The sequence below is a fragment of the Macrobrachium rosenbergii genome, chromosome 49 (assembly GCF_040412425.1).
Source record: "Macrobrachium rosenbergii isolate ZJJX-2024 chromosome 49, ASM4041242v1, whole genome shotgun sequence".
Classification (NCBI taxonomy): domain Eukaryota; kingdom Metazoa; phylum Arthropoda; class Malacostraca; order Decapoda; family Palaemonidae; genus Macrobrachium; species Macrobrachium rosenbergii.
In genome coordinates, this window is record NC_089789.1 from 26,610,328 (window position 1) to 26,635,131 (window position 24,804).

General features: G+C 39.0%; 1 protein-coding gene and 1 long non-coding RNA gene across 11 annotated transcripts in view; one reads left to right on the forward strand and one right to left on the reverse strand.

The window, feature by feature from the left end:
- Positions 1-24,804, forward strand: part of LOC136832202 (uncharacterized) — a 53,382-nt gene that overhangs the window by 24,156 nt on the left and 4,422 nt on the right. The gene's annotated exons all lie outside the window — the stretch shown is intronic.
- LanB1 (laminin subunit beta-1) overlaps positions 1-24,804 on the reverse strand; it is a 121,945-nt gene that overhangs the window by 8,667 nt on the left and 88,474 nt on the right. For all 10 annotated transcript variants that reach the window (XM_067093026.1, XM_067093025.1, XM_067093024.1 and 7 more), the window contains 8 exons: positions 22,283-22,474; positions 20,160-20,340; positions 19,561-19,745; positions 16,547-16,782; positions 15,734-16,105; positions 14,679-14,823; positions 7,545-7,705; positions 5,316-5,513 (listed from right to left, as the gene is read on the reverse strand). In XM_067093026.1, coding sequence (XP_066949127.1) covers positions 5,316-5,513; positions 7,545-7,705; positions 14,679-14,823; positions 15,734-16,105; positions 16,547-16,782; positions 19,561-19,745; positions 20,160-20,340; positions 22,283-22,474 — 1,670 coding nt within the window. The remainder of the gene's footprint in view (positions 1-5,315; positions 5,514-7,544; positions 7,706-14,678; positions 14,824-15,733; positions 16,106-16,546; positions 16,783-19,560; positions 19,746-20,159; positions 20,341-22,282; positions 22,475-24,804) is intronic.

Sequence of the window (24,804 nt, forward strand, 5' to 3'; positions counted from 1 at the left end):
AAAGAGGGATTACTGAAAGACAGCGTTAAAACTGCGCACTGATGCAAGTGTGAAGCCAACAGCCCAACCACTATAATGTTTTCTTTTTGGGGTATGGGATAAGGAGGACAAAATTTAGATGAATTGCTTGAGGTGGGCATTATCAAGAACGTCGAAGCTGAACCTATGGAGTGAGTTGTACCACCTCCCAAAGGGCAACAATATAATACATGCATTTTGATATTAGGTGGGCAAACAAACCCATAGTTAGAGAAAGACACCCTATTCTGACAGGTGAAGAACTGCTGATCGATTTGAGTGGCAGCCGGTACTTTAGCAAGCTTGACTCAAAATGGAATTTCATCAGATAAGTTCAGTTGAGGAGTCGAGGAGATTCACCACACCTGTGACATAACGGGTTATCTTCTGGTATCTTCAACTGGAGTGCATTCAATGCCTGCAATAAACAAGGAGACTATCTGATATGTTTTGTCAAACTGCCAAGGTGTAACTACCATCGCTGATGACATCATTGTCTACAGTCGGAGCCTTAAAAGAGCATAGCAGAAGACTGTGTGCAGTCTTGGACTGACTGGTTAAAGTTAGATCACCCTTGACCAGAAATTAACATTCTTTGGTCACAAGCTGACAAGTGATGGAGTCAATCCGAGTCCAGAAAAGATCCCAGTGATTAAGGGTGCGGCACCACCCAAGAATGTTGTTACAATTAAGTTGTTCTTAGGACTAGTTCACCATCCCAGAGTTGGCTAACATAACATAACCAATTCCAAGACTTGTGAGAATAGAAACCAAATTCTTCTGGAAGAGTGAGCAGCAGCAGGCTTTTGAAAAGGTCAAATTACTGATGTCTAGCACACTTGATTATAGAACCCGTGTTGTCATGGATAATTCCCTGTATGCACTTGAAGCAGTTTGGATGCAACTACATGGAGATGCTGGAGGGTTATATCCTGTGCATCCAAAAGTTTGACCCAGATAGAACAATGATACAGTTGGATAGTGAAGGAATCCCTAGCCCTTGAATAGGCCTGAGAACATTTCAGCTTGTATTTGTATGGCATACCCTTGGTAGAGAGATGGATTCTCAGAATGCAACCCTATAATTTCAAAGTGATTTACAGACTGGGCCGTTCAAATATTGCTGATCGCCTATCTTGCCTGAATAACCCAGGCTAGAGTTATTACGTATTAACAATGGTGACTACGTGCATGCCTAACTGTGATACCTTTTCAAGATTCTTACGAAGCATCATGCAAAGATGAAGAATTAGTTGCACTGCAAAAATGTATGGTATTAGGCAATTGGAATGATGCTACATGTTCAATATAAACGTGAAAGACGAACTCTGTGTTTGTGGAATTGTGATTTTGAAAGGCACATGATGTCTTGTCATTCCAGTGTCTGAGAGATAGTGTGACAACTGGCCCATGAAGGACATCGAGGCATTAGTAAGAATAAGTGCAGACTCAAGATGAAAGTTGAAAATGCCGTACTTGCTTACTGGTTGTGCAAGGTACACTCGATCACTGCTGATGCACTGTGGCAAGATCTTGCAGCAGACTTGTTAGGGCCACTGCCCACTGGAGAATCAATATTAGTCATTGTGGATTATCACAATTAGTACTTCAAAGTGGCTGTAATGAGAGTGAATAATTGCATCCTTATCTACTTGATTTGGAGTACCAAGTGCTATGAAACTGACAATGTACGATTATTTGTATCTTCAGAATTGAAAGAATTCCTTGCCACACTTGGAATCAGACAGGCAATGTCACCAACATTGTGGCCACAGGCAATGGTGAGGTTGAATGTCAGGATAGGTTTCTCATGAAAGTCTTACAAATAGCTCATGCTTAGGCAAAGGATTGCCGTAAGTAACTCATGACTAATCTGATGGTGTATCGCTTCACACCCCATTCATCTCCAACAGCCACACTCATTGTTGGATGCTTGGTCATTAGATGAAAACCAAACTGCCTGAGATTTGTGTCAAAATAGAATCCTCAAAAGAATAATATACTGACCGGGATTGGAAACTTTAGATGGCTGATTAGGAGTACATGCTGAAAAACAACAGCCCCCCTGTTGCTGTGGGTGATCAAGATTGTATTAAATTCCAAAAGACTGATAAGCTAAGGACTAATGATGGCCCAGTGCCAAACACTGTTGTCCATTGCAGGAGGAGAGATGGTAGTGGAGAGCCTGGAAGGAAAAGTTATTGTAGGCACATCACAGCTGTTAAGCTGTTATTTCCTGATGTTTCCTGATGAACAAATGGTTACATTACAGGACCCAGAACATGGCTATGGTCTACCAGTTGATCAATTCATACCCTCTCCAAGTCATGGACTGGTTCCTGTGACCAGTATTCCCATTTTGATCTATCCAAGTTGTGGATAGATGTCAATGGTGGGCACTCCCATATAAGTTTGTCCCATTTGTTAAAGACATTCCAGTGTGATTTAAAGAAACATAAGTCTTAAATGACAACTTTTTTATATATCAGTTTGGCATTATGAATAACTTCAAATGTTCTGGCACAACTCAAAACAATACTGTATAGCTTGTGCTAAACTCAAAATAACTCATCTTGAAATCTTAAAACAAATATCCATAATCAAAACAGTCCAGTCCACTGCAAAGTATATTTTCCATTATCATTCATTACAAAACATTGTTTCAGTGAAAAATTTACTATTATCTTGGGAGATAATACAAAATATTTCACTGTGATAATCAGTTTTGTCATAAATGACAAAGGAAAATGTACTTTACAATGGACTGGACTGTTTGACATTTATGGTAAACACAATCTAATTTCATTTTAGTTGCTATCTCAATAATTGGTTCATCATAATGACTGACTTGAGAATATTCCAGTTTGGTGCTTGTAAAATTTCAGATGACTACAGTACACTGGACTGGGTGTCTGGTGCTCCATGTCAACAGACACTGTTTATTTATTTGCTTGTAATTACGTGGATTTTTGTTGTAAGATTTCAAGATGAGTTGTAAGCTAATCATATAGTTTACGTTTAGCATAAGAAAATTTGTTCTGAGTTGTGCCAGAACATTTGAAGTTGTTCGTAATACCAAAGTGATCTAGAAAAGTTGTAATTAAAGACTTATGTTTCTCACTTAAGCTTTGAGCAGTTTATAGAAGGATGATGTTCACATTTTGGTAAAAGCTACTTTTTGGCTGAGAATGGGGGGATGTATTGAGCGCCTTGTTGTGGTGTATATGTCAGTGCCACAGTGCTTCTTTTAACTCTTCTGTTTTGTTATGAGAAGGAAAACCAACAAACACATGATAACATGTTTAAGAAACTTGTTAACTTTACTTGCAGTTAACTTTACTTGCTGCTTACAGAGTTCTCCTACAGTTTGATAATGGGAGAGACAGTGAAACACAAAATTCAGAAATTAAGGTATTAAGGTAAGGAAGAGCATCTGTGGTTCCTACTACACACTGTCTAAAGCAAACTACATACACACCTTACAACCAAGATTTCAGAAATATAGCAGAAAAAATACAGCGCACTGTACTTCTGCTTCAGCTTCCCTGGCGTTACTAATAAGAGGTTCAGTCTGCTGCAAGACATTTGTACACTTATCCAAGATGATGTATCACAGAGACCTGCCAATGTTTTTATTGTATGACCAACTGAAACATCTATATGTCCAACAAGAGACAGACCCCATCTTCTGTTATTTTATAAGAAATGATAAGAGAGACAGACAAACTTTGAGTTCAAATTAGTGATCACCCAGAAACATGATGAAGGAAAGAAGATAAGGGACATCACATATAAGTAAGCTATCTTCTCCTTTCCCTCAAATATACTTAGGGGAGAAACAGATAAGGGTTCAGCAGCTATAAAATCTGCAATATCCATAAAAGATGTCATGGGATAAAGAAGTAGTTCATGGTGTAGACTGAGGACCAGTTTCAAAAGCTTACACCACATAAGTGAAGACTAGGCATATCTGTATGTCTCTTGAGGATAAGGAAAATGATGTGTAAACTGGCAGGTCAAGAATGGTTTAGCTGTAGGTAGAGCCAGTTTAATCTTCACAAATGTGCAGACAATGCAAAAACAGAGTGCACACATCAAAATTCCTGCAGTGTTTTGAAAAAACCTAGAAAACATGGATTTTTCAAAAGAGGACCATAGCATAAATGTACACGCACATAAAGAAGCCAACACCATACCAAACTTTATAACATTAAAAAATCAATTAATGCTGCTCCTGAAGGAAATGTAACTGGGCATAAGCTTAAGCCATATAATGACCCAGAGCTGTGTATGCCAGACAACTTTAAAGGTTTTTAAAATTCGACAAGTTTTCTACAAAAGATTAAAAATACACCGTTTGTGGGTTATATACAAACTAGACAAATACTATTATGTATAACAAATATTATGCTCCTTACAAACAAACCATTGACTTACACAGTCTTATGCTTTGATTTGATTCAAGGCGCTGACTGCAAACCTACATTCATCGAATGAAGAAGAGTCTGGCTCATTTTTTATTTGGTCGCCGTTCCAAAGTTGATCAGCTCAGAAATCCTAGTGCCTTTGAGTTTGTTACCCTGTTCCTTTTATACTAATCCTATTATTTCTGCTTGAGAGGTTTTTGATTTACTGAAACTAGATCTGATAGCCACACTCCCTGCTCTTGACTTAAGTTTTCCTCATTGCAAACCTCATACCTAGCTTTTCATTTAACTGCTTTTTCTACTGTTCTTTCTTGGGACTGTACTTCCTAACCTCCTCTTTCCCTCATCTACAACTCCTCTACCTTTGCCTCCTAACCATTCTCTGATCAACCCTTCTATGAGTTAAAATGTCAGGTATATATAAATACAGCAGCTACTTACAAAGGCTAAACATCTTGGATTGATTATACACAAAACATTTACATAAGATATGAATGTAATACTTTAATGGATGGCTGGGTATACAGAATCTCCAATAAAGTAACATATTTAAATTAAAAGATATTCAGCAGCACAGTTCTTAATATGGAAAGTACCTTCTATACTCTGACTATAAAATAAATTTATGACTTGGAAATTTCACTCTTTTGAAATAAATGTACAACAAATGCTGTACATTACAGCACTTTTGTAATGTAAAAAATAATGTACCTAAATTGTGCATCACCAAATAAGTTAAAGACCAAAAGGACATGTTATGTATCAACTGCTGAGAGGTAGTTGAATCCAACTGCTGAAAATATAACCAAAAGTAAAGAACTGTACAGTATTCACTCATATAAAAAGAAAAACTGTGAACACACTACTTACATCTTCTAGACTTTTAGCATCGTTAGCTGCCCGCTGAGCTTTCAGGGCAGCTTGATTTACAGCACTAGTCGTATCTTCCAGATGGCGTTGGTTGATTTTGTATTGTCTTTTTACCTCATCAACTCGTAATTCTAGAGCCTGAACTTCTCTCAGAGATGAATTTGCTTTAGCTTGTGCTGCATTGGTTTCACTTTCAATCTGTAAAATTAGTATTAAATTTTTAAAAACTGAAGAACTTTAGCGTAAAATATGCTTATTCTTGAAGACCCAAGACTATTACCATTATTATTACTATACTGTAATAGGTATTTTGCCTTAATCGATATTTCTGTATTATCTTTAATTACTCTATGTTTATAATATGATGATTCTGATATTAAATGTGTCTGAAATAAAATGGCAAAATATTAATGCCATCCTGACTCTGGTAAAACATGCACCTCTCCCAGCACCACCACATCTGCTGGTGGCAGTGGCTAAAAGTGTCCCTCCCTTGCAGCAAGCACTTTCTGTTATCTTTATATCAGAGAGCACTACACCAGCGCTGTAAACCTCCCTCAACAGTGCCTCTGATACATTTGTAACTATGACAGAAGATCAATCTAACAAGTGGGGTGTGACTTGCACATCTTGTAATTTAGCTCATCTGAAACTCATGTTAGCAAAATCTTAATTTACAAGTACAGTATTTCTCTAATTGGCAGACTGAAGTGGTTTCTACTGACCACTCATTTTCTTTTGATTGTCTACATGAAACTATTTTTATGGCTATCATTTTTAATTAAGCAAAAGTTTTTTTTTTTTACTCTTAATGGTGATACTTTCATTTCAATTCTAGGTACTAAGAACCTTGACCAATTTTTGGCCTCTAAAATGGAGTCAAAATGAGTCAGGGTTGAGTCTGACATCTGTGTTTTCTTGTCCACATTGGTATTTTGTTCCTTTCTAAAGTTCTAAGATTCTTACAGTTTTAAATATTTGTTCTCAGTCTGATTTAAAGAAGTTTGCAGACATATCTGTCACCATACATTGGTTGTTAATGTTAAATTTTTTGTATCTGGTATGGAACTTGTGATACTGGAATTCATCCAGATATTTGTTGTGCCTACCACAAAACTCCATCAAAAGAATAACTGATCTGCTCTTGTAAGGGTAGCCTTAGGGTTTATACCTAAATATGCACAAAGATCTTAGTGCTATATATGGCATCAGTTCATCAACACAAGACCCAGCACTAGGAAGAGATACTGGAAATTACATGACTTAGCCATATCAAGTACTCAAGTACCACCCCTCTTCATTTACAACTTTCTTCTTAAAAGGGATTAATCAGCATCCCCTGACCTATGTCTACCATGAAAATAAGAAATTTTTTTGTTGCACGAACACATTCACTTTCTATCACTCTACTGTAAGCTTGCCACTTGCATGTCGCTCATAATTCACCATAAAAATCAACTCTGTGTATGAAGAATAATAATGCATTGCAAATTTGTTGAGATAACTGTATCTCAACAAATTTAACCAAAATTACTCAAATGCTATAGCTAATAAATATATGAACAAGTGGGTACATTCTTTAAGGTAAGCTTTGCACCTGTGAAACTTTTATTGTAACAAATGAAAGTGAAATTCTCAGAGTGCATTTTCAATTTTCATAAGGAATTTGACTTGGAAGTAAGATGTTGGAAGTAAGATGAAATATTAACCTTTACAGTAATAAACAAAACTATGCAATCATGTAAATTTTTTCCACAGATATTGTGACACAAAACAAAATTAAGACAAAAGATGGTTTTTGTGTTTTGTACTTTTGTTGATATTTCACAATATCTTCTATCGTTGATTTGAAATGATGCATATTTTTCAAAACATTAACACATTGCACAAATTTAATGGCTGTTCTACAATACCTACAAGATGCAAGCTTGCTTTATTTTCAATACAAAATATGAAAAACTAATACATATAATATAGAGCCTTCCAAAAATACGTCAATGAATTTCATACCTCTGACAAGCATTATAATTCCTACAAAACAAGGAAATTACTTTACAAAATATACCCTAATGAAGCTTGGGTGAATCTGAATTACATGGCAAAGTACCTTGCCAATCATGAAAAATTATAACTCTTGGTTGCAATTTATAGTCTAAAAACTTAAACTATAACTGGGATCTTAAAGACAGCCACATAATAAAAAAAGCCATAAATGAGTAGGCTACCAACCTGGGTTAAGTGGGTCTCAGTCAACTGGATATCGTTGCTTGCTTTCATAATGGCTTCTTCTGCAGAATCCTGAGCAGCAGCTGCTTCCTCGAGAGCTAATACTACTCGCTTTGCAACCCCTAAGGTACCTTCTGCTTTCAGCTTAGCTCGATCAGCCCTCTCTGTTAAATATATTAAAACAATTAATATGTTTGCAAAGTAAAACATACATAATATAACTATACTCTCAATTTACATGATCACAGACATTTGGTCACATATATGAGAGGAATGCTTAGTCAGAAAAGTGGCAAATGTAGAAGTGGCCAGATGCCACTGTTGTGTACAGATGTTGTCTGAGCCCTCTGCTCAACTGCTGTTTGCTTTCTTTCTTCGTTTTGATTGAAATATATGTTGTTTGTGTTGTCTGCTTTTTGATTTCATCATTCAAACTCCTAATTTACAACTGCCTGTGGAGAGGAAACCTGTAAACCTTAGGCGCTGCCCAGGGAGGGTCAGGCCTTGCAATCGGTTCCTCTCCTCTTATGAGGCTGACCCTTGTTCCCTATGTGTCTCAGCCTTGGCATGACTGCAACCAATCTAGCTCTTGTTCTAAGTGCCGGGTCTGGCCGACTGAACAGTGGGTGTAGTTTGCTGAGAAAAAGAAGCCACGGAAGGTTTCTCTGGTGTCATTGGAGTGCAATACTCTGCTGGTGACACTGAAGATTTTCTTTGGTTCTTCTTGCCCCTGGCTGAACTCCCACCTGCTGTTACCACTCCCAAGGGAGTGGTTTCCCCTTTACCGACTCCTGCTGCTTCATCAGTAGAGAGCTGCTGAGAAGGGGAAGATGATCAGCCTGGTTCCCTCCCTGGCTATTTATTTTCACTCGGAGGAGGATTTGTCTTCTGGAGGACACTCCTTCTCAGGGCAAAGAGAGGTTGCCTCTCCTAACCCGACTTTTGTTCAAAGTGTTGTGGAAGCCGAGGGGATTATGGCGTTGTGGCTCTCCCTAGGCCTCTCAGGAGAGCCAAGTGTCTCTGGGTTAATCAATCACTTGAAGGTGTCAGAAGGCCTTCCTGTCACTGCTTCATCCTTAACCGTGACGACTTCGACGGTTACAGTATCCACCAGCTCAAGGGCCACCACATATCTTTTCAGTGATGTGCTCACAGCTGTTACCATCTACTTTGTCTTCCCTTGGTGACCTCCTCCACACCCTGCTGTTGAAGGGCAGCTTCAGCAGGAACAAGTCAAAGAAGAGGAATAAGAAGTCGTCGTCACCATCTTCATTGTCTGGTGATGTCACCACCTCCCCTCCCTCTTCCAAAGTTAGCAAGTGAAGGAAGATGAAGGTTGCCTCACCCATCTGCAAGAAGTCCTGTAGGGTTTCCTGCAGTCAGCCTTCCCCCACAGAGAAGGCTATCATGTCTCTTCTAGCAGTACCCAAAGTACTGCTGCACCTGTTGGGAGCAACCGCTGCCCGGGGTTCTATGGACCCCCAGTGCACTGGGAGCTCACCTTCCCGGGCTGGTAAGGGTCCCAGTCTACAGACCTTGGTCTCACTGCCAGCACGGCCCAGCGAGAGAAAGTGAGTAGAGAGTGGGCAGGAGCTTACTCACCCACCTCCCGTTCTCCAGAGACAGCAGTGCAGGGGTCCTGGGAAGGTGATGCCAGCCTACTAGCCCACTCACCTGGGCAAGGCAAGAGGAAGTCCCCATCCAGTCTTCTCCATTAGAGGCTTCAGCTTCTAAGAAGACTGGAACATGTTTGCAGGACAGCCCCTGTTCACATTTGCATGCTCAAGTGGTCGAGATATCACCAGGGGGTTCTGGTGAGCATCCCTCGCCTGTGAAGGGAGTGGCTCAGGAGAACCGTGACCTGGAGGAACTTCAGGGTTTTATACCTCAAGACTCTGTCACCCTCAAGTTACAGAGGCATTTTGTTCAGATCATGTGTCTGATACAGCAGTGCACTATGATCTTGAGAAAGAGACCTTGGCTTTTCCTGTGGACTGTTCTTTAGCCATCGAGTCCTTTTGGGGACCCCAGAAGGCACACAGGGTCTCAATGGGCTTGCCTTAGTCAAGGCTTGACAAAGGGGTTTTGGACCAGGTGAATTCCCTTGTGTCTGGACAGGAGAATTCACTTCGGTCTAGGCGATCGAGCAAGACACTCCCTCAGCCTTTCACTTGCCAGAGGAAATACTATGTTCCCTCAGAAAGGATTCTGCCCATCAAACAGGTTGACCTGGGCCTGACTTGTTTGTGTCCCAGTCTGTAGCTGGACCGCCTGCGCACAGAAGCATCTCTTTCTCACAGTCAGAGGCAGCAGGAGTGGAATTAGCTGCCATGGCAGCATTCCTAAGTCTCCTGGATTGATCTTGGTTTCTAGCTGTGACCAAGATTGCATCCTCCTTTCGGGTTCTTGTACACCTGAAGAAGATATTACATTTAGGAGACTCATGTTGTCTGGAGGTAGGTTCATCACCTACATAGCCCATCACACAGCTAACCTGTGGGTGAACCTGGTGCTCAAGAGGCGAGATGCTGTTTTGTCTCAGGTCTCCAAGTTCGTCGGTTCGGAGTCAGCATTGGCACTCTAAAACAGACAAGTACTGGGTTCCACTTCCCTCTTCCCTAGAGGAGAGGTAGAGGCTGCAGTGGACAGATTTCATGCCAAGATCAATGACATGCTGGTCCACCAGGCAGTGGTCAAGACCTCCAGGTCTTTATGTGGCACTGCAGCCCGATCTTCAAGTCAGGCTGGCCCTTCCTCTTTGGGTTTGAGGAAGTTCCAGGCTTCCTCGGCCCCTCGTAGGAACACCTAGTCTTCTTCTACCCCAGCAGTGAAAGGTGCTCAGCCATGCACCTTTCAGCCCCCTGCCCATGCTAGGAAGGGGAGCAAGGTTAAGGAGAAGGGTAGAGTTTGCTAGGGACAGTGTTCCTCCCCACTTGCTGCTGATGGTGGGGAGAGACCCTTGTTAGGCCATTGGGCAACATGGCAGCAATATGGAGCAGACCTGGGTAATAGATGTCTTTCAGGTAAGATATCAAGTACCCTTCAAGTCTCTGCCACCCCTCAGTCCACTTTCAACTTCTGTTCCTATCAATCCACTTTCAGACTTATGTTCCTTTTAGCAGTCTATTTCTCACTGATGTGGCAAAAACACAAAAACAATACACAACACAGAAAGACCTTGCACTTTGGGAAGAGGTGAATGTGATGCTCAAGAAAAGCGCTGTGGAAGTGACATCAACGGAAAACACACGACTCATGAAACATACAATAATCCAAAAACTCGGTGTCCCTCGACATTTGGGGTTTTACAGCAGTCTATTTCTAACTGAGAAGGCGACAGGTGGCTGGAAACTGGTCATCAACCTATCTCCCCTGAACTGGTTCATTCACCAGACCTGGTTCAGGAAGGAAATGGTATACGGTCAGTACTCAGTTCCATCAGAGAGACCGACTCAATGCTTTCAGTGGACTTGAAGGATGCATATTTTCAAATACTGTACCCATCCATCAGTCTTCCCACAAGTACCTCCGCTTAACCCTCAGGGAGACAGTGTTCCAGTTCGGGCACTTTGTTTCGGGCTCTCAACCTCTCACCAGTTTTTCACTCTAGCGTTCATCCTTGTCTCAGCTTGGGCCCACTCGCACGGGATATGTCTTCTGAGGTACCTGGATGATTGGCTAGTCCTGGGAAGCTCTTTGTCACAGTTGCTCCCAGGAGAGAGATACACTTCTTGAGTTTTGTTACAACTTGGGAGTGGTGATCAATTTTGAGAAGTCTGATCTCACACCCAAGCAGAGGGTAAAGTATCTGGGCATGCTTTTAGATACAACAGCAGTGAGAGTCTTCCCCTCAGACTCAAGTATCAGCAGGTTCAGAGAGGCAGCGCAGATGTTCCTGTCTCAGCAGGAACTGGCTCGGCAGTTGCAGGTTATTCTCGATCACCTGTCATCTTTGGAGAAGCTGGCCCCTCATGGGCAGTTTCACCTTTACTCCCTTCAGTGGATAATGAAAGAGTTTAGGTCTCCAGCAAGGGATCCTCCGTTCTTCCTAATTCCTCTCTCGGAAGAAGTAAGTTAAGACTTAGCTTGGTGGCTAGACAACAGGAATCTCTTGATAGGAGTGCCTAACGGCACTCCTCCTTCCAAGATGCTTCCGTTTTCGGATGCTTCAATCGAGGGATGGGGATGGAGGAGTGCTGGTTTCAGGTGTGTGGGACCAGAACATCAAACACCACACCAATGTCCTGGGACTCAAGACAGCTTTTTTTTTAGCCCTTCAAGAGTTTCAGGACCAAATGATGGGGCACTCTGTGGTGTTTATGAGTGACAACACCACGGTAGTGGCATACTCAACAAGCAGGGTGGTCTAGTTTCCTTCCAGCTTCACATGTTGGTGGTGCAGGTGCACGAGTGGGCAATATTGCATTTTGTAGAGCTGTCAGCCAGGTATATTTTGGGGCCCTGGAATGTAGTGACAGACAAGCTCAGCTGCCAGGGTTAGGTGATAGGGACAGAGTGGTCCCTACATCAAGACGTATCAGAAAGACTGTTCAATCTTTAGGGGGTCCTAATGTTGGATCTGTTTGTAACCAGGTACAACAGGAAGTTACCAGTGTTCTGCTCAATTATGCTGGACCTGTGGGCAGCAATGGAGGACACGTTCTAGCACCCATGAGACAATCTGGAGGCCTACGCTTTCCCTTCATTTGGTCTGATTTGATGGGTGATCAATAGGGTCATGATCACCCTAAATCTCAGGACAACCCTGGTGGCTCCCAGTGGCCACATGCCAAGTTGTATCCGGACCTGCTAGTTCTACTTTCTGAGGTAACAAGAGATTCCCCCATGGCACAACCTGCTGTGCCAGCTGCATGTAGAGAGGTATCACCCGGTGGTAGAAGGACTGGTACTTCACGCCTGGAGACTATCCAGTGTTTCTTGCGAGCAAGTGGCTTTTCTCGTCGCACAGCACCGGAGATGTCTGGATATCTTCAGAAGCCCTCAGCGGCTGTGTGCCTGGGGAAATGGGCCATCTTCCGTGGTTGGTGTCGTTAACAAGGTATCTCTCCAGTCAGAGCTACTCTTCAGCAGGTAGTGGATTTTCTCATCTTTCTTTGTCGGGAGAAGCTTCTCTCAGTTTCGGCCATAAAGGCCTATAGAGCTGCCCTTGACCAAGTCCTTTGGTTGAAGGGGGTAGATCCCTTGTTCTCGTGGGAGATCTCCATGCTTGAAGCTTTGCACAGTCTTGCTCACCCAGGGAACTCTCATCTTAAGGAGCCTGGCTCATGCCCTGCACGAGCCTTTACAAGAGTCATCAGACGGGGATCTGCCCCTTAAGACTGTCTTCTTGCTTACCCTGGCTTTGGTGAAGAGAGTAGGTGAGCTTCATGGCCTTTCCTTCAATGTTAAGCACTTGAGGGGATGGGGATCTGTCACACTCAAGTTAGTTCCTGAATTCATAATGAAGACTCAGAATCCATCGGTCCCTGACACCAGATCTGAGTCCTTTCCAATCCCCTCCCTAGAGGACTTTGTAGGTGGTGATCAAGACAAGATGCTACTTCATCTAGTTAAGTTGCTGTGGTACTACCTTAAGAGGACTCAGCATCTCAGGCCTGAGTGTCGACAACTCCTGATTAGTACCAGCTCAACCAAGAAAGAGGTGTCCAAGAATATGATCTCTTTCTGGCTTCATGAGACAATCAAGTGGGCATACTCTTTGTATGACAAAGTATACGGGAGACAATCCAGGCAAGAGCTCACTAGGTTAGGGGCATCGGCCTGACCCTCACATTCTGGAAGAACCTATGGGTTCTACAGGTATTACGACGGGGGCATGGTCCCACCTGACCACATTCTCATCATTTTACCTTCGAGGTCTTGCCCACAGGTCCTTTGACACATTTCAGGTCCCCCAGAGGGACAGGTAGCATCTCGCCTAAGGTGAACGGTAAGCGAGAGAGAATGTGTGTGAGTGACTGGCCTCCTCCCTTTTCTCTTTTACCTTTATCTCTCGTAGGGCAGAGAGGCAGCTAACAAACTGTCACATGCTGGGACAGACATGTCATGCAGGTGAGTCTAGATAACTGAGGACCCTGTCTTCCATCTTTTGTAGATTGTTAGATGCAAGTCCTCCCCCCTCCCCTCTAGCGATGGGAGAGAGGGGTCGACAATAAGACAAACCTGTTGGTTTTATAAGCACTTTTACTGTCTCCGATATTATCGGTTCATCCAAGCCTTTTTTTGAAGTAATGATGCAAACTCATAAATTCATGCCCAGAAGTCTGGCGCTGAACATCCCATATGTTCAACATGCTAGAGGTGCAGGATTCTTCCACAACTCTTCGTGATCAGGAAAGGATTCCTGGGTGGGTAGAACTTCTAGTGGGTTCAGAGATTTATCCAGACTCCACCCTCCAATCGGTAAGTCTCCTATGTCAAGAACGAGGTTTGTATTTCATATCTGTATAAGAACAAATAGGAAATTTTAAAGTAATTTGTATTTTTCCTAACATACAAACCTGCAGGTTTTTACATTTACATCCCACCTCAGCCACCCCTCATTCTGGTGCCTGGGCAGAAAGGCAAAGTGGAGTGCAGACTGACAAATGGGCAGGGCTTACCCTGCTACTGTTTGAAAGTTAAACAGCCGTTTCAGCTCGATTACACAAACTAAATCCTATGTAAAGACCTTCTGGTTTGTATGTCACGAAAAATACAGTTCACTTTAAAATTTGCTATTTTTACATCTATTGTTCTCTCTCTTTAGGTAATCAGATTCCCTGTAATGAATCTTTGTATTCTTTTTTTCCTAAGGTTGCTGACAGATGAAGTACCAAGAAATTATTTTACAATGAAAAATTGTGTACCTTTTATGCACTTTCACTAGCATTTCACATATGCATCTGTAGTACTTTCAAATGCTTCTACTATCGTAAAATCTTAAATTAACAACTTATTGAACTGTAAGAAGTTATAGGTTGTTATTTTCCTCTATATAATATTAAGGTCTATATAGCAGTTTTCATGATAAATCCTTACAGTGTCAAACACACAAAAAACAAGAAGATATCCATTTGCAGCACAACTAACACAATTCTCCTAAAAATGAGTCAAGTATTATATTTCAAAACTCACCTTTGAGATTTACTGCAAGAGCTAAGTCATTTCTTGTTGCATCAATGATTGCATCAATATTTGTTAGAGACTCAATTGTTAATGTAATTTTCTCTGCCAAGTTAGTTATCTGTTCTGGTCTCAGAGAAATATCAAGATTTAATACCTGTAAAAGAGAAATATATTTTATAACAAAAATATGTAGACATTCATACATAAATATTTCACAAAATTTTTCTGTATACGTAACTGTAGATCATGGAAAGAGCATCCTTTCATTTCTTAAATTCCTGTGCTTAAAATCAGCGACAAGTTTATGTAATCATAGCAATTCCTTGTTAATTAAAGAGTATGCTGACCGACAAAAATCCATTTTCATTTAAACTAACATTCTTAAAAATGGAAAATACTTACTACAGCAGTTCAATTTTGCAAGACTCAGGTACTAAAAGCATTCTAAGAATTTGTGAATGACTTTCAACACACTAAGGAAATACAGTACTTTGCATCCATATATATATAAAACTTTTAACTTTATTATCTCAATTCCAGTTACAGTATTTACTGTATGATTAGGCAATTAAAATGAGTGAAATTTATAATGATTAGAGATAATAGTTCATTGCTAGAGGAAAAAATTAAATATTCAGTATATCTTATGCCTCTTATGCACTTTAAGGCTACTCTTGGTTGGCTCAAATTTTCAGCAATCCAAATCCCTAGGCTCCAAGGGATTTGGAAAAAAAGGTACTTCAGTGCAGTATGCTAAGAAAGAAACCGTAATACATATAAGCCCTTTGAGAAAAAAATTTTCTTGAAGGGAAGATGATAGCCTGCTAAGTCAAACTACAATACCATGTGATGAGTAAGGCGGGAGATGAGAAAAGTCTAGAGGGCAGGTCAAAAACCAAATGAGGAGGATGGCACACAGATACAAGGGAATATATGGAAAAATTAATTCTTAAGCTAGTAGTATTATCTTTAAGTGAAACCAATCACACTTGTATTTTACGATGACAGTTCTCTTAGTCTTATTATTCTGCCTTAATCATAAATAAGAATAAAAGCTGGCCTACCTCTTCTGCAAGTTCTCTTATTTCTTGAGGTTTAGCTCCAGGTGTGTTGAAATACTCTTCAATTTCTTGAAGAAGTTCAGAGATTCTTGCCTTGTAGGAATCTGTCATGTTACGAGCATTGTGTGCCATATCATAAGCCATCTTAGCTAGATCATAAGCTGCACTGGCCTGACGCTTAGCTCCAGAAACACCCCTCAGCAATTCATCAGCTGATGCTTCTTTCTTCTTCAGTGTTTCCTCAGCATCCACAGCAAACTTCAAGGCTAATTCAGCTGTGTTTACTAAGCCATCATTGCAAGACAGACCACCACATTTCCCACAGCCAGCTCCACCACAGTAAATATCACAGGGATCACCACGTCTGTCACATACCTTGAGTAAGGACATGTTATATTTCAATAAAATAATATCAAATGATACCATACTCCAAAAACTGAATCATCACCGCTAAATAACAAAAGTAGAATTGTGCCACAGGTTGCAAAATAATATATATAACAAAAGTTAATGTTCCATTTTATTTGGAGAAACTATAAAAAGAAGAGCTGGCACCTTAAAGTATGGTTTCAAGTTGGTCTTATTTAACTTCCACAAGCTTTGGTTGATATAATCATGTCACAGAGATGTAAAATTCACTATTACATTTGAAGACAGCCAATGAATAAGATACTATATACCTAAATTTCATTAAATAAATGGAAAAGAGATTAGTTTCTAAGACTGCCTAAACTTGATCAATCATTGGCACAAATATGACAACTCTGAAAATTGTCACAAACATAGTGTAACAGTGGAGGGCTAATTTTAAATTACCTGGTCATTAAGATCTGGCATTCCTGACTCCATGTCACCCAGCATTTCACCAAGTTCTGCCAGTTTTGCATCATTTTCATCCTGGGTACGGTTGAAACGATCACCAGCATGCAATAACAGGAATTCAACTCGTTTGCAATTGCGCTCAGATTCACTAACAATAACCTGAGTGAATTCTACTTGTTTTTCTGCAGCTTTTGATCTTTCACCTGCGACTCTTGTAAGGTTGAGTGCCCCTATAAAATAACCAGATAAATTAATCCAATTGTTTTTACATATTCATCAGCACAGTATAAAAAATTTTGAAATTTTCATGTTCAGTGGATAAAAACAACATACATGTATTCAAGCCTTGACTGAATACTAAAGGTGACAAACAAAGTGCTCAGAAACTTTCACTGATTAAAGTGTAAAGTAATGGGTAATAACTACTTGGATGAGAATTATGTGAGATGGAAGGCTGAAGATGGGTGAGGATTTGTGGAGGTGACAGGACAGCAAAAACATAAATGGCAAATCCTCATAGGAATTCTTTGCACTGTCTGGCGCTGGAGGCAAGATGATTATGATGACAATAATTTTCATTTCTGGCAAAGGGGTACTGTACTTGGAAAGAGGAAAACTGATGACTGTACTACTGTAGATCAATTAATATCTACTTATGTCATTTCCCGTGTATTCATTACAACTGATACCTTATTCATAAGTTTGTTTTATTTCATATTAATAGCTGCACTTGAACAATGCACCTTAAAATATTTCCATTAATTATTTTGTGAGTCAACAGTGATGTGCAAACTTCTGCATACTGCCATCAAGGTGCTCATGACTAAGGAAGTAGGAGGAAGTGATGATGGTAATTAGCTGATAACCTTCTAGCCAACAATTACTGACTCTGTTGAGAAAGTTCTCATGAATATTTTTCCGCAAATGAGGAAGACTACCGACTTTGCGAAATTCAGCATATTTCCCTCTTTATTGGTTTTTCTTCCATGACCAAAGATGAAGGGAATCTAACCTTCAATTACATCGATCTACAACGGAAACTCATCAATCACTCATGTATGATATTAACTTTCAAGCTGACTCACCAATTACTCATGTTTTTGACACTGACCTTAATGAAGAATCATCAATTATTCATATCAGACTTCAGTGCAAACACCCCAATTATTCCCATCTCTGGCACTGACTTCAGTCCACTCACCCAATTATTCCTGTCACTGACATTGACTTTAATGCAGAATCATCTATTATCCCTGTGTCTGACACTGCCTTTATTGCAGACTCGTCAATTATTCTTGTCACTGTCGCTGATTTTAATGTACTCTCATCAATTATTCATGTCTCTGGCTGATTGTAATACACTCATTAATTAGAGTACTGGGGTAGTGGGTTAATGTGACTTTTCTTGGCAACAATCACTTCAGGGTGTGACATCCCTGCCTACATGAGTTAGGGTAGCAAAAATTCCTTAACCTTGGCAGGCAATTCTTCTAGGAGAAAGACACTCCGAAATCAAACCACCAGGTGGAAGGGACCCATTAGCCTTGGTAGGCAACCTTTCTAAGAGAAGGTTACTCTGAATACAAACCTTGTTCTCCAACCTTAGACTGTGCCATAACCATTGTACTGTGGCCTTGTGGTCTTGGGTTTGAGTTCCCTTGCTTGAAGATACAATCAGGCATTTTTCCTCTTTTTGTTCACTTACTCATTTTTTCAAAAAGTGCAAAGGACATGCTGATGAGAGAGCAAAAGCTGCATGGTGGATTATCAGGAAAGTGGCTTCTTCTTTACATAATCTTTTCCTTCAAGGCTTTATATAATTTCCAAATCCATCCTGGCTGCCCTACCCCAGTTGTTGTGGCAAACCTGGCAGGTTTCTTATTTGCTTTACAAGGTGTGCTGGCTTCACCTTGTCGACCAGTTGCTTCCGATACTTTTTTCAATGACATATGGTCAAGTTTATTTTCACTTTCAACAGAATTTTTGTAAATAATGTAAATAGTGTTGTTGATTCTATTATTATTGTTTATTGTTCTGTTGATTTTTACAGTGTTGCTGTTGTTATCAGTCTATTTATTAGTTTTGCTACTAATTTTACACTGTTAATTTTAATTCTTTCGGGAGACATTGGACTGAACCCTGGGCCTGCTACTAATTACTGTAGGAAAAATGGCTTAAGATCAAGCTTTCTTGATCTCCAGAGTTGTGCCTTTAATTACAATTTGATTTTTTCATCTGAGACAGTTGTAAGTAGTAACAAGACAAAGGTTGAGTTTTTCATCCCAGGGTTTGATGGCCCTGGCTTTATTAATCGTCGTAACATCTGTCATGCGCAAGGTATGGCTGTACAGTATACACTAAGTCTGGATGACCTATTTATCAGAAAAACTTGGAGTGTAGGTTTCATGAAGTTCTTTGTTTTAAGATTTTCACTAAGTTCTACAGTGTTTATGCATTTGCTGTTTATCGCAATCCAAATGTCGACAATTCCACATATGACTGTCTCTTGGAAAGGATTAGTATGGCTCAGTCACAGGATTCAAAAGCTTCACTTGTTATCTGTGGAGACTGTAATGCAAAGCACTGCAAGTGGCTTAATTCACATTCCACAGGTCACCATGGCCGGTCTGCTCTTGAGTTCTGTGTATCCTACGATTTTGTCCAGCTAACTGAGGAACTTGCGCATAATTCTGGTAATAGATTAGCGTTCATATTCACAGATGTTCTAGCTACTGTTAAGTCCAAGATCTGTGAATATATAGGCACTTCCACTGAGGTGGAATTATCTGTCAATCAGTGTATGTATACCTAAATTAAAGTTAGTACACTGTATTAATACGGTAACACGGGGACATACTAAAAAAAAATTCAACAAAAATAATACACCAGTCTAAAAATGTTAATATCTGTATTATGTATCTGATGTAAATATTGATGTGTACACACATGCAAGAAAAGCATAACAGTAATCGTGAAGAAATGGTAAAGAATATTATAGTAATAAATACCTTCAACATTTGCTTCTTGGAGTTTTGTTGCTTTTTCTTTTAAATCTCCTGCCTGATTTCTAAGTTCCTCTGCTTGTAGTCGAAGATCTGCTAGGTCATTGGTTGCTAAAGAGATACGCTGAGACGTTGTATCAACTCCTGTTTCTAATCCCTGAAGTTCAGATCCCGCAGCAGTAAGGTTTGCACTGAAAGGTACAAGAACACTCATAAAAAACAATTACAGTACTGTATACATCTTATGATAATAAACAGTACAAAAACTATGCATAATAAACAGGAGTTACTCTCATGGTACCCCCAGGGCTCCATAAGATAGACCAGCCAATTTCAAATGGTAAGAATTAACTTGGTGTACAATGAAATTTGTAACTAAAATAGTTCAGCTTTAAATTATATACCATTATTATTAATTAGTTACTTGGAATTCAGTCATGGTGACCATTAATGGTGTAAAATCAGTTTAACTTACAAAAAACAAATCTTGATCTTTAGTTTTATACAAATGTGCACTGAGTCTTCAGCCAAACAAATTTTGGCTAAAATAGTACAGAAATACAATCCTGAAATACTATACAATAAAAAAATCTTGAACATGTTACCTAAGTTCAGCTATAAGATCTTCAAGTGCTACCAAATTCTGTGAAGTCATGTTTGCAGACAACAAAATGTCTCTAACATCATCAATCTTATCCTTCATTGAATCAAATTCATGACTATAGGCTCCTGTTGCTCCAGTCTGCTTGATTTGACCAGCAGCTTCAATGAGGACTTCTGTGCGTTCTGTTGGAATGTAAAAAATGTTTAATATAAAGTCTACTAAAAAAAAATAACTAACATAAATGCTAAATCCAGTATACTCTTTAATTCAAGCATAAGAGGTTGATGTGCATTGCAGTTACTGTATCTAAACTTCAAAGTATTTTAGTGCCCTTGTTCTCATAAACATAAAAATGCCAGGGCAAAATATAATAAAAGGTTAACGATAAAAGAAATCTCATGAAATGATGGTACTCTATAAATAATTCAAGTAATACGGTATATAAAGTTTAACAGACTATTGAACAAAATTGTGCCTGCAACTGCGTTTATCAGAGTACTGACCAAAAAGCATTCATGGAATTTTTCATAAATAGATTTTGTTGGTTTCTTTGTCATGCATTCATTTAATTTTCCCTTTCTCTAAATTTTATACAAGTTTATCAATCATATTTTGATACTGAATAATACTGTGCTTCACATTTCATCAGGTCATATTTTCAGATATACAATGGTTACAGCATTGCCTCTCAGAAGCAAACAAAAGATAACTTTTATATTTTTTAACTGATGACTTAAAATCTGTTGGCAAACAGAATTTTTAGTTATTATTATTATTTATTATTATTATTATTACTGATGAAAGTAATAGCTGTTGCAACTGCACTATTTCTTGTATGTTTTTCTATTTGCCCTATGACATTTTTATATGCTGGGTAAATAAAAATATTAACCATCTAAAGTACAGTATTTGTTTTATAAGAAAGCTTTGAGTAGGTTGTACCTCCACTAGTCTTTGGCTTACAATGATTCAGAAGAGAACGATACACAGTTTTTGCTAAAGGTTGTGGAGGGACAGCAGTGTGTATGTGCATTTATCATTGGCCGATGCTTTGGTCTGGTAAACCTTATCTTAGTGGATGACTTGGGACTGGAGATGTCATCTTCACTTGTTATGATGAGAGAGAGAGAGAGAGAGAGAGAGAGAGAGAGAGAGAGAGAGAGAGAGAGAGAGAGAGAGAGAGAGAGAGAGAGAGAGAGAGCCCCATGTTCCCATTCTTAGGTATTACATTTCAGAGGGGGTAACTTCTGTAGGTGATGGAGGAAACGGTGAGGATTTCATCCTAGTTTTTGCTGTTTATTGTAATTAAAGAATAATTAGAATGAAAATTAATATTTATGATTAAATCAGAACAGTAATAGCAAGTTTTGGGGGCATAATGTGAAGATGTGTATTATATGACATCCACACAAGGATTAAGTAAACTACTACTATGGGGGGGATTGAGTGTTCCAAATATCTACAGGGCTACATGAAAGTGATATTCTTTTACTTCTTGAAGTGAGTCCGAAGAGACAATTGTAAATTGGAAGGGTTGGTTTAAAACAAATGTTCTTAAGCACTTCACTGATGTATCTATGAGGTATCAACTAAGAATCAATTGCCTTCCTGCCATGGAAGGTATTCACCTATAAGACAAAGGATGTTTAACCTGAACATATAAAAGCTTTTTATAACAAACTGTACTTTTCATATTTACTTTATTCCTCAATATCAAGGCCTCACTCTCCCCTCTGATTATGCACAGATGCCAATATTCTAGAGGGAAACTTCTACAGAAAGTATGGAAATGTATATAAGTTTTAAACTTACAAAGGTAATCTCTCATTACATGGGTAACATGGTTATCTATTTTAGTCACCTTTTTTTAAACATGTATATTGCCATATACTTCAAACTGAAATATAAGGGCATCTGAGGAAATAGTTTACGTATACAAATCATAAAATTAATTTGAAAAAGCAAGCGACTTAAATATGAAACTCTTTGTTTAATTCAATTCCCATAAAAAAACAGATCAGCATTTCCTTTCACAATGCAACATCAGTGGTGGTACCACAAGCAGTAGGACTTGAAAGATTTGCAAGTACTGTATAAAAGTATCTATTTAAAAAAACATCTTACCTTTCAACTCAGTAAGAACTATATCCCAGTTGTCGAAACATTCTCCACACGGCTGACAATACGGTGCCCTGCCAGTGAACCCTCTGGCACATTCATCACATTTCATTCCACCAATCCCCTGCAAGCATTTACACTTCCCTGTCTCATGGTCACACTGAAGAGTCTCTGACCCGTCACGGTTACAATTGCAAGCTGCAAACAAATATATTAAGATCAGAATACAGTACAGTATATATATATATACATTTACTAAATATAAATATCCAGTGCTAAAGATTTCCTTGTCACTGCTCTGATTTGACAGTTTCCCAGGAAGTAAAACACAACTAGCTCATATATTTGAAGAGAAATTTCTTGGCAACGACATTAAAGATTTGTAAATAATTATGGAGAAATAATTATCAGTCAGATCCTAACTAAATGGGTAATTCAGCAAAAAAATAAGAAGCAGTAATCAACTGATACTTGTTTTGCAGCAAAAAACAGTCAGAGCATTTTTCTTTTGAGTTCATTTCTTTCATGACTTTCAATGAATACTATATAAGCAATGATATTACAAAACCAAGCATGTCTTTGATACTTAATACTGTTGCAAGAAGTAATCAGACTCTTGAAAGCGTAATGCTTAATGTAATTTATAAGCTTTCCACTATTAACTGCAACCTTGAAAGCGTAATGCTTAATGTAATTTATAAGCTTTCCACTATTAACTGCAACCTATCTTACTAGTCCTTTCTCTCACTCATGCTATAGCTTTTCAAATCTATCACTTAAGTAAGAGATGTGTATGCTATTATATTTCATAAATTAATTTCTTTGCCGTTTTGTGTTCTAAAATAAAAAAAAATACAATTCTGAACTTCAATAAATACAAAAATTTTATTCCTTTCATAACTGATGCCCAGAAAGAGTAGGTCCAGCAAATTCTGATCATCTTAAACTGGCAAAGTAGTGATTAGCAGGGCAAGTTCCTCATCTCATCTGCTATACTATTCAGTTTTAGCCTATGTTTATGAACCAGGGATTCATGTTGGTCTGAGGAGCTATGGAGGAAGACACTCCCACTATACCAAGAAGGGTGCATTGTTTTACCCTAACATATCCATAAAACAAACAAAAGTCTTATTTTACTTTTGTTAAATCTTTACCAGAAGGAGGCAATGGCTCCTTGGCTCTTCAACCATTACTCATCAAAATAGAGATATTCATTTACATCGTAATAGGCATCTGTCTTTGGTATATAGACCTACAATACTACTATTATTTTTGTATTTTTCTTGTCAGTGTGCATATCTCTTCTTGTACATGACACAGCATTTACATGATGAAATTCTACAAAGCAAGAATACTCGTCGCTGAGTTATGAAGCATTTGCTACCTGTGGAGCTTTCTGTTCATTATCAAAATCCTCGATTATAAACAAGCAGAAAGTGCTAGTGCTCTAACTTCAATTTCACGAAAATTATGCAACATTTGCACTGTTCCACAGAGTACTCTGGAGGCTTATTGCAACAAGTACAACTTAACCTCTTTGAGGCTGCTAAAAAATTATCTTTAAGCCTTTACACATGCATCTTGATTCTAGTATCATGACAGAGAGTAATTAGGTACCTGTGGTGCCCTTTTTAAATTAACTACAGGCAGTCCCCAGTTATCGGCGGGGGTTCCGTTCCCGACGGTGTGACGATAATTGAAAATTCCCGATAACCGGAAACTGACGAGTATTGGCGCTGATAAGCGGGGATGGGCGCCTCTATTAGGTGGGTATTAGTGCCAATCTTTGGTTAACAGCGCCGATAAGCGGATGTCGGTGCATATTGGCGCTGAAAATCCAGTTATCGTTGCCACAAATCCAGTTATTGTTGTCGCTAGACAAGCGCCGTAAATCCAGCTCCCCGATAACCAGGGACTGCCTGTACTAAGATTTAAAACATCCTTGGTAATGATTATCAGCCAAAACTTGTGCAAAGATGCTTTTTATTTGGTTAACCATAAGGTTCGTGTAATAAATCTTAACTGTGAACTCTACACTTTTTAAATGAAAAGAAGAGAATTTGTAATTGATGGTGTTTTACAGCAACCCTTGATAAATATCTTGAGTCAGCCATACTATTCCCCATTCTTTGTAATTTACCCTTACCTGACACATCATGGCAATGTGGTTACATTCCATTTCACCTTCAAAGACATGCAATTCAGCATATTTACTGTAACACAATGGTTCTTACATATTAACATATAAATATCTTGAAAATCACTATGAAGTCATGGTAGAACTGCAACTTGAATAGCTTACCCATTATATTGTTTAACTTCAGTGTCATTTATCATGAGCCAAATCAATGATCAAAGTAAATTCCTACTAAAAATAAAATAATTGTATTCATTCATATTAATTCACATATATGTATGAACATGGCTGCACCTCTCTCATAATTACAGTAGTAATGCTCCATTCACAGATTCCGGTTGTTATGTTATTTACAAATTTATGACTTTAATTTTAAAGAAGTTAACCTTTA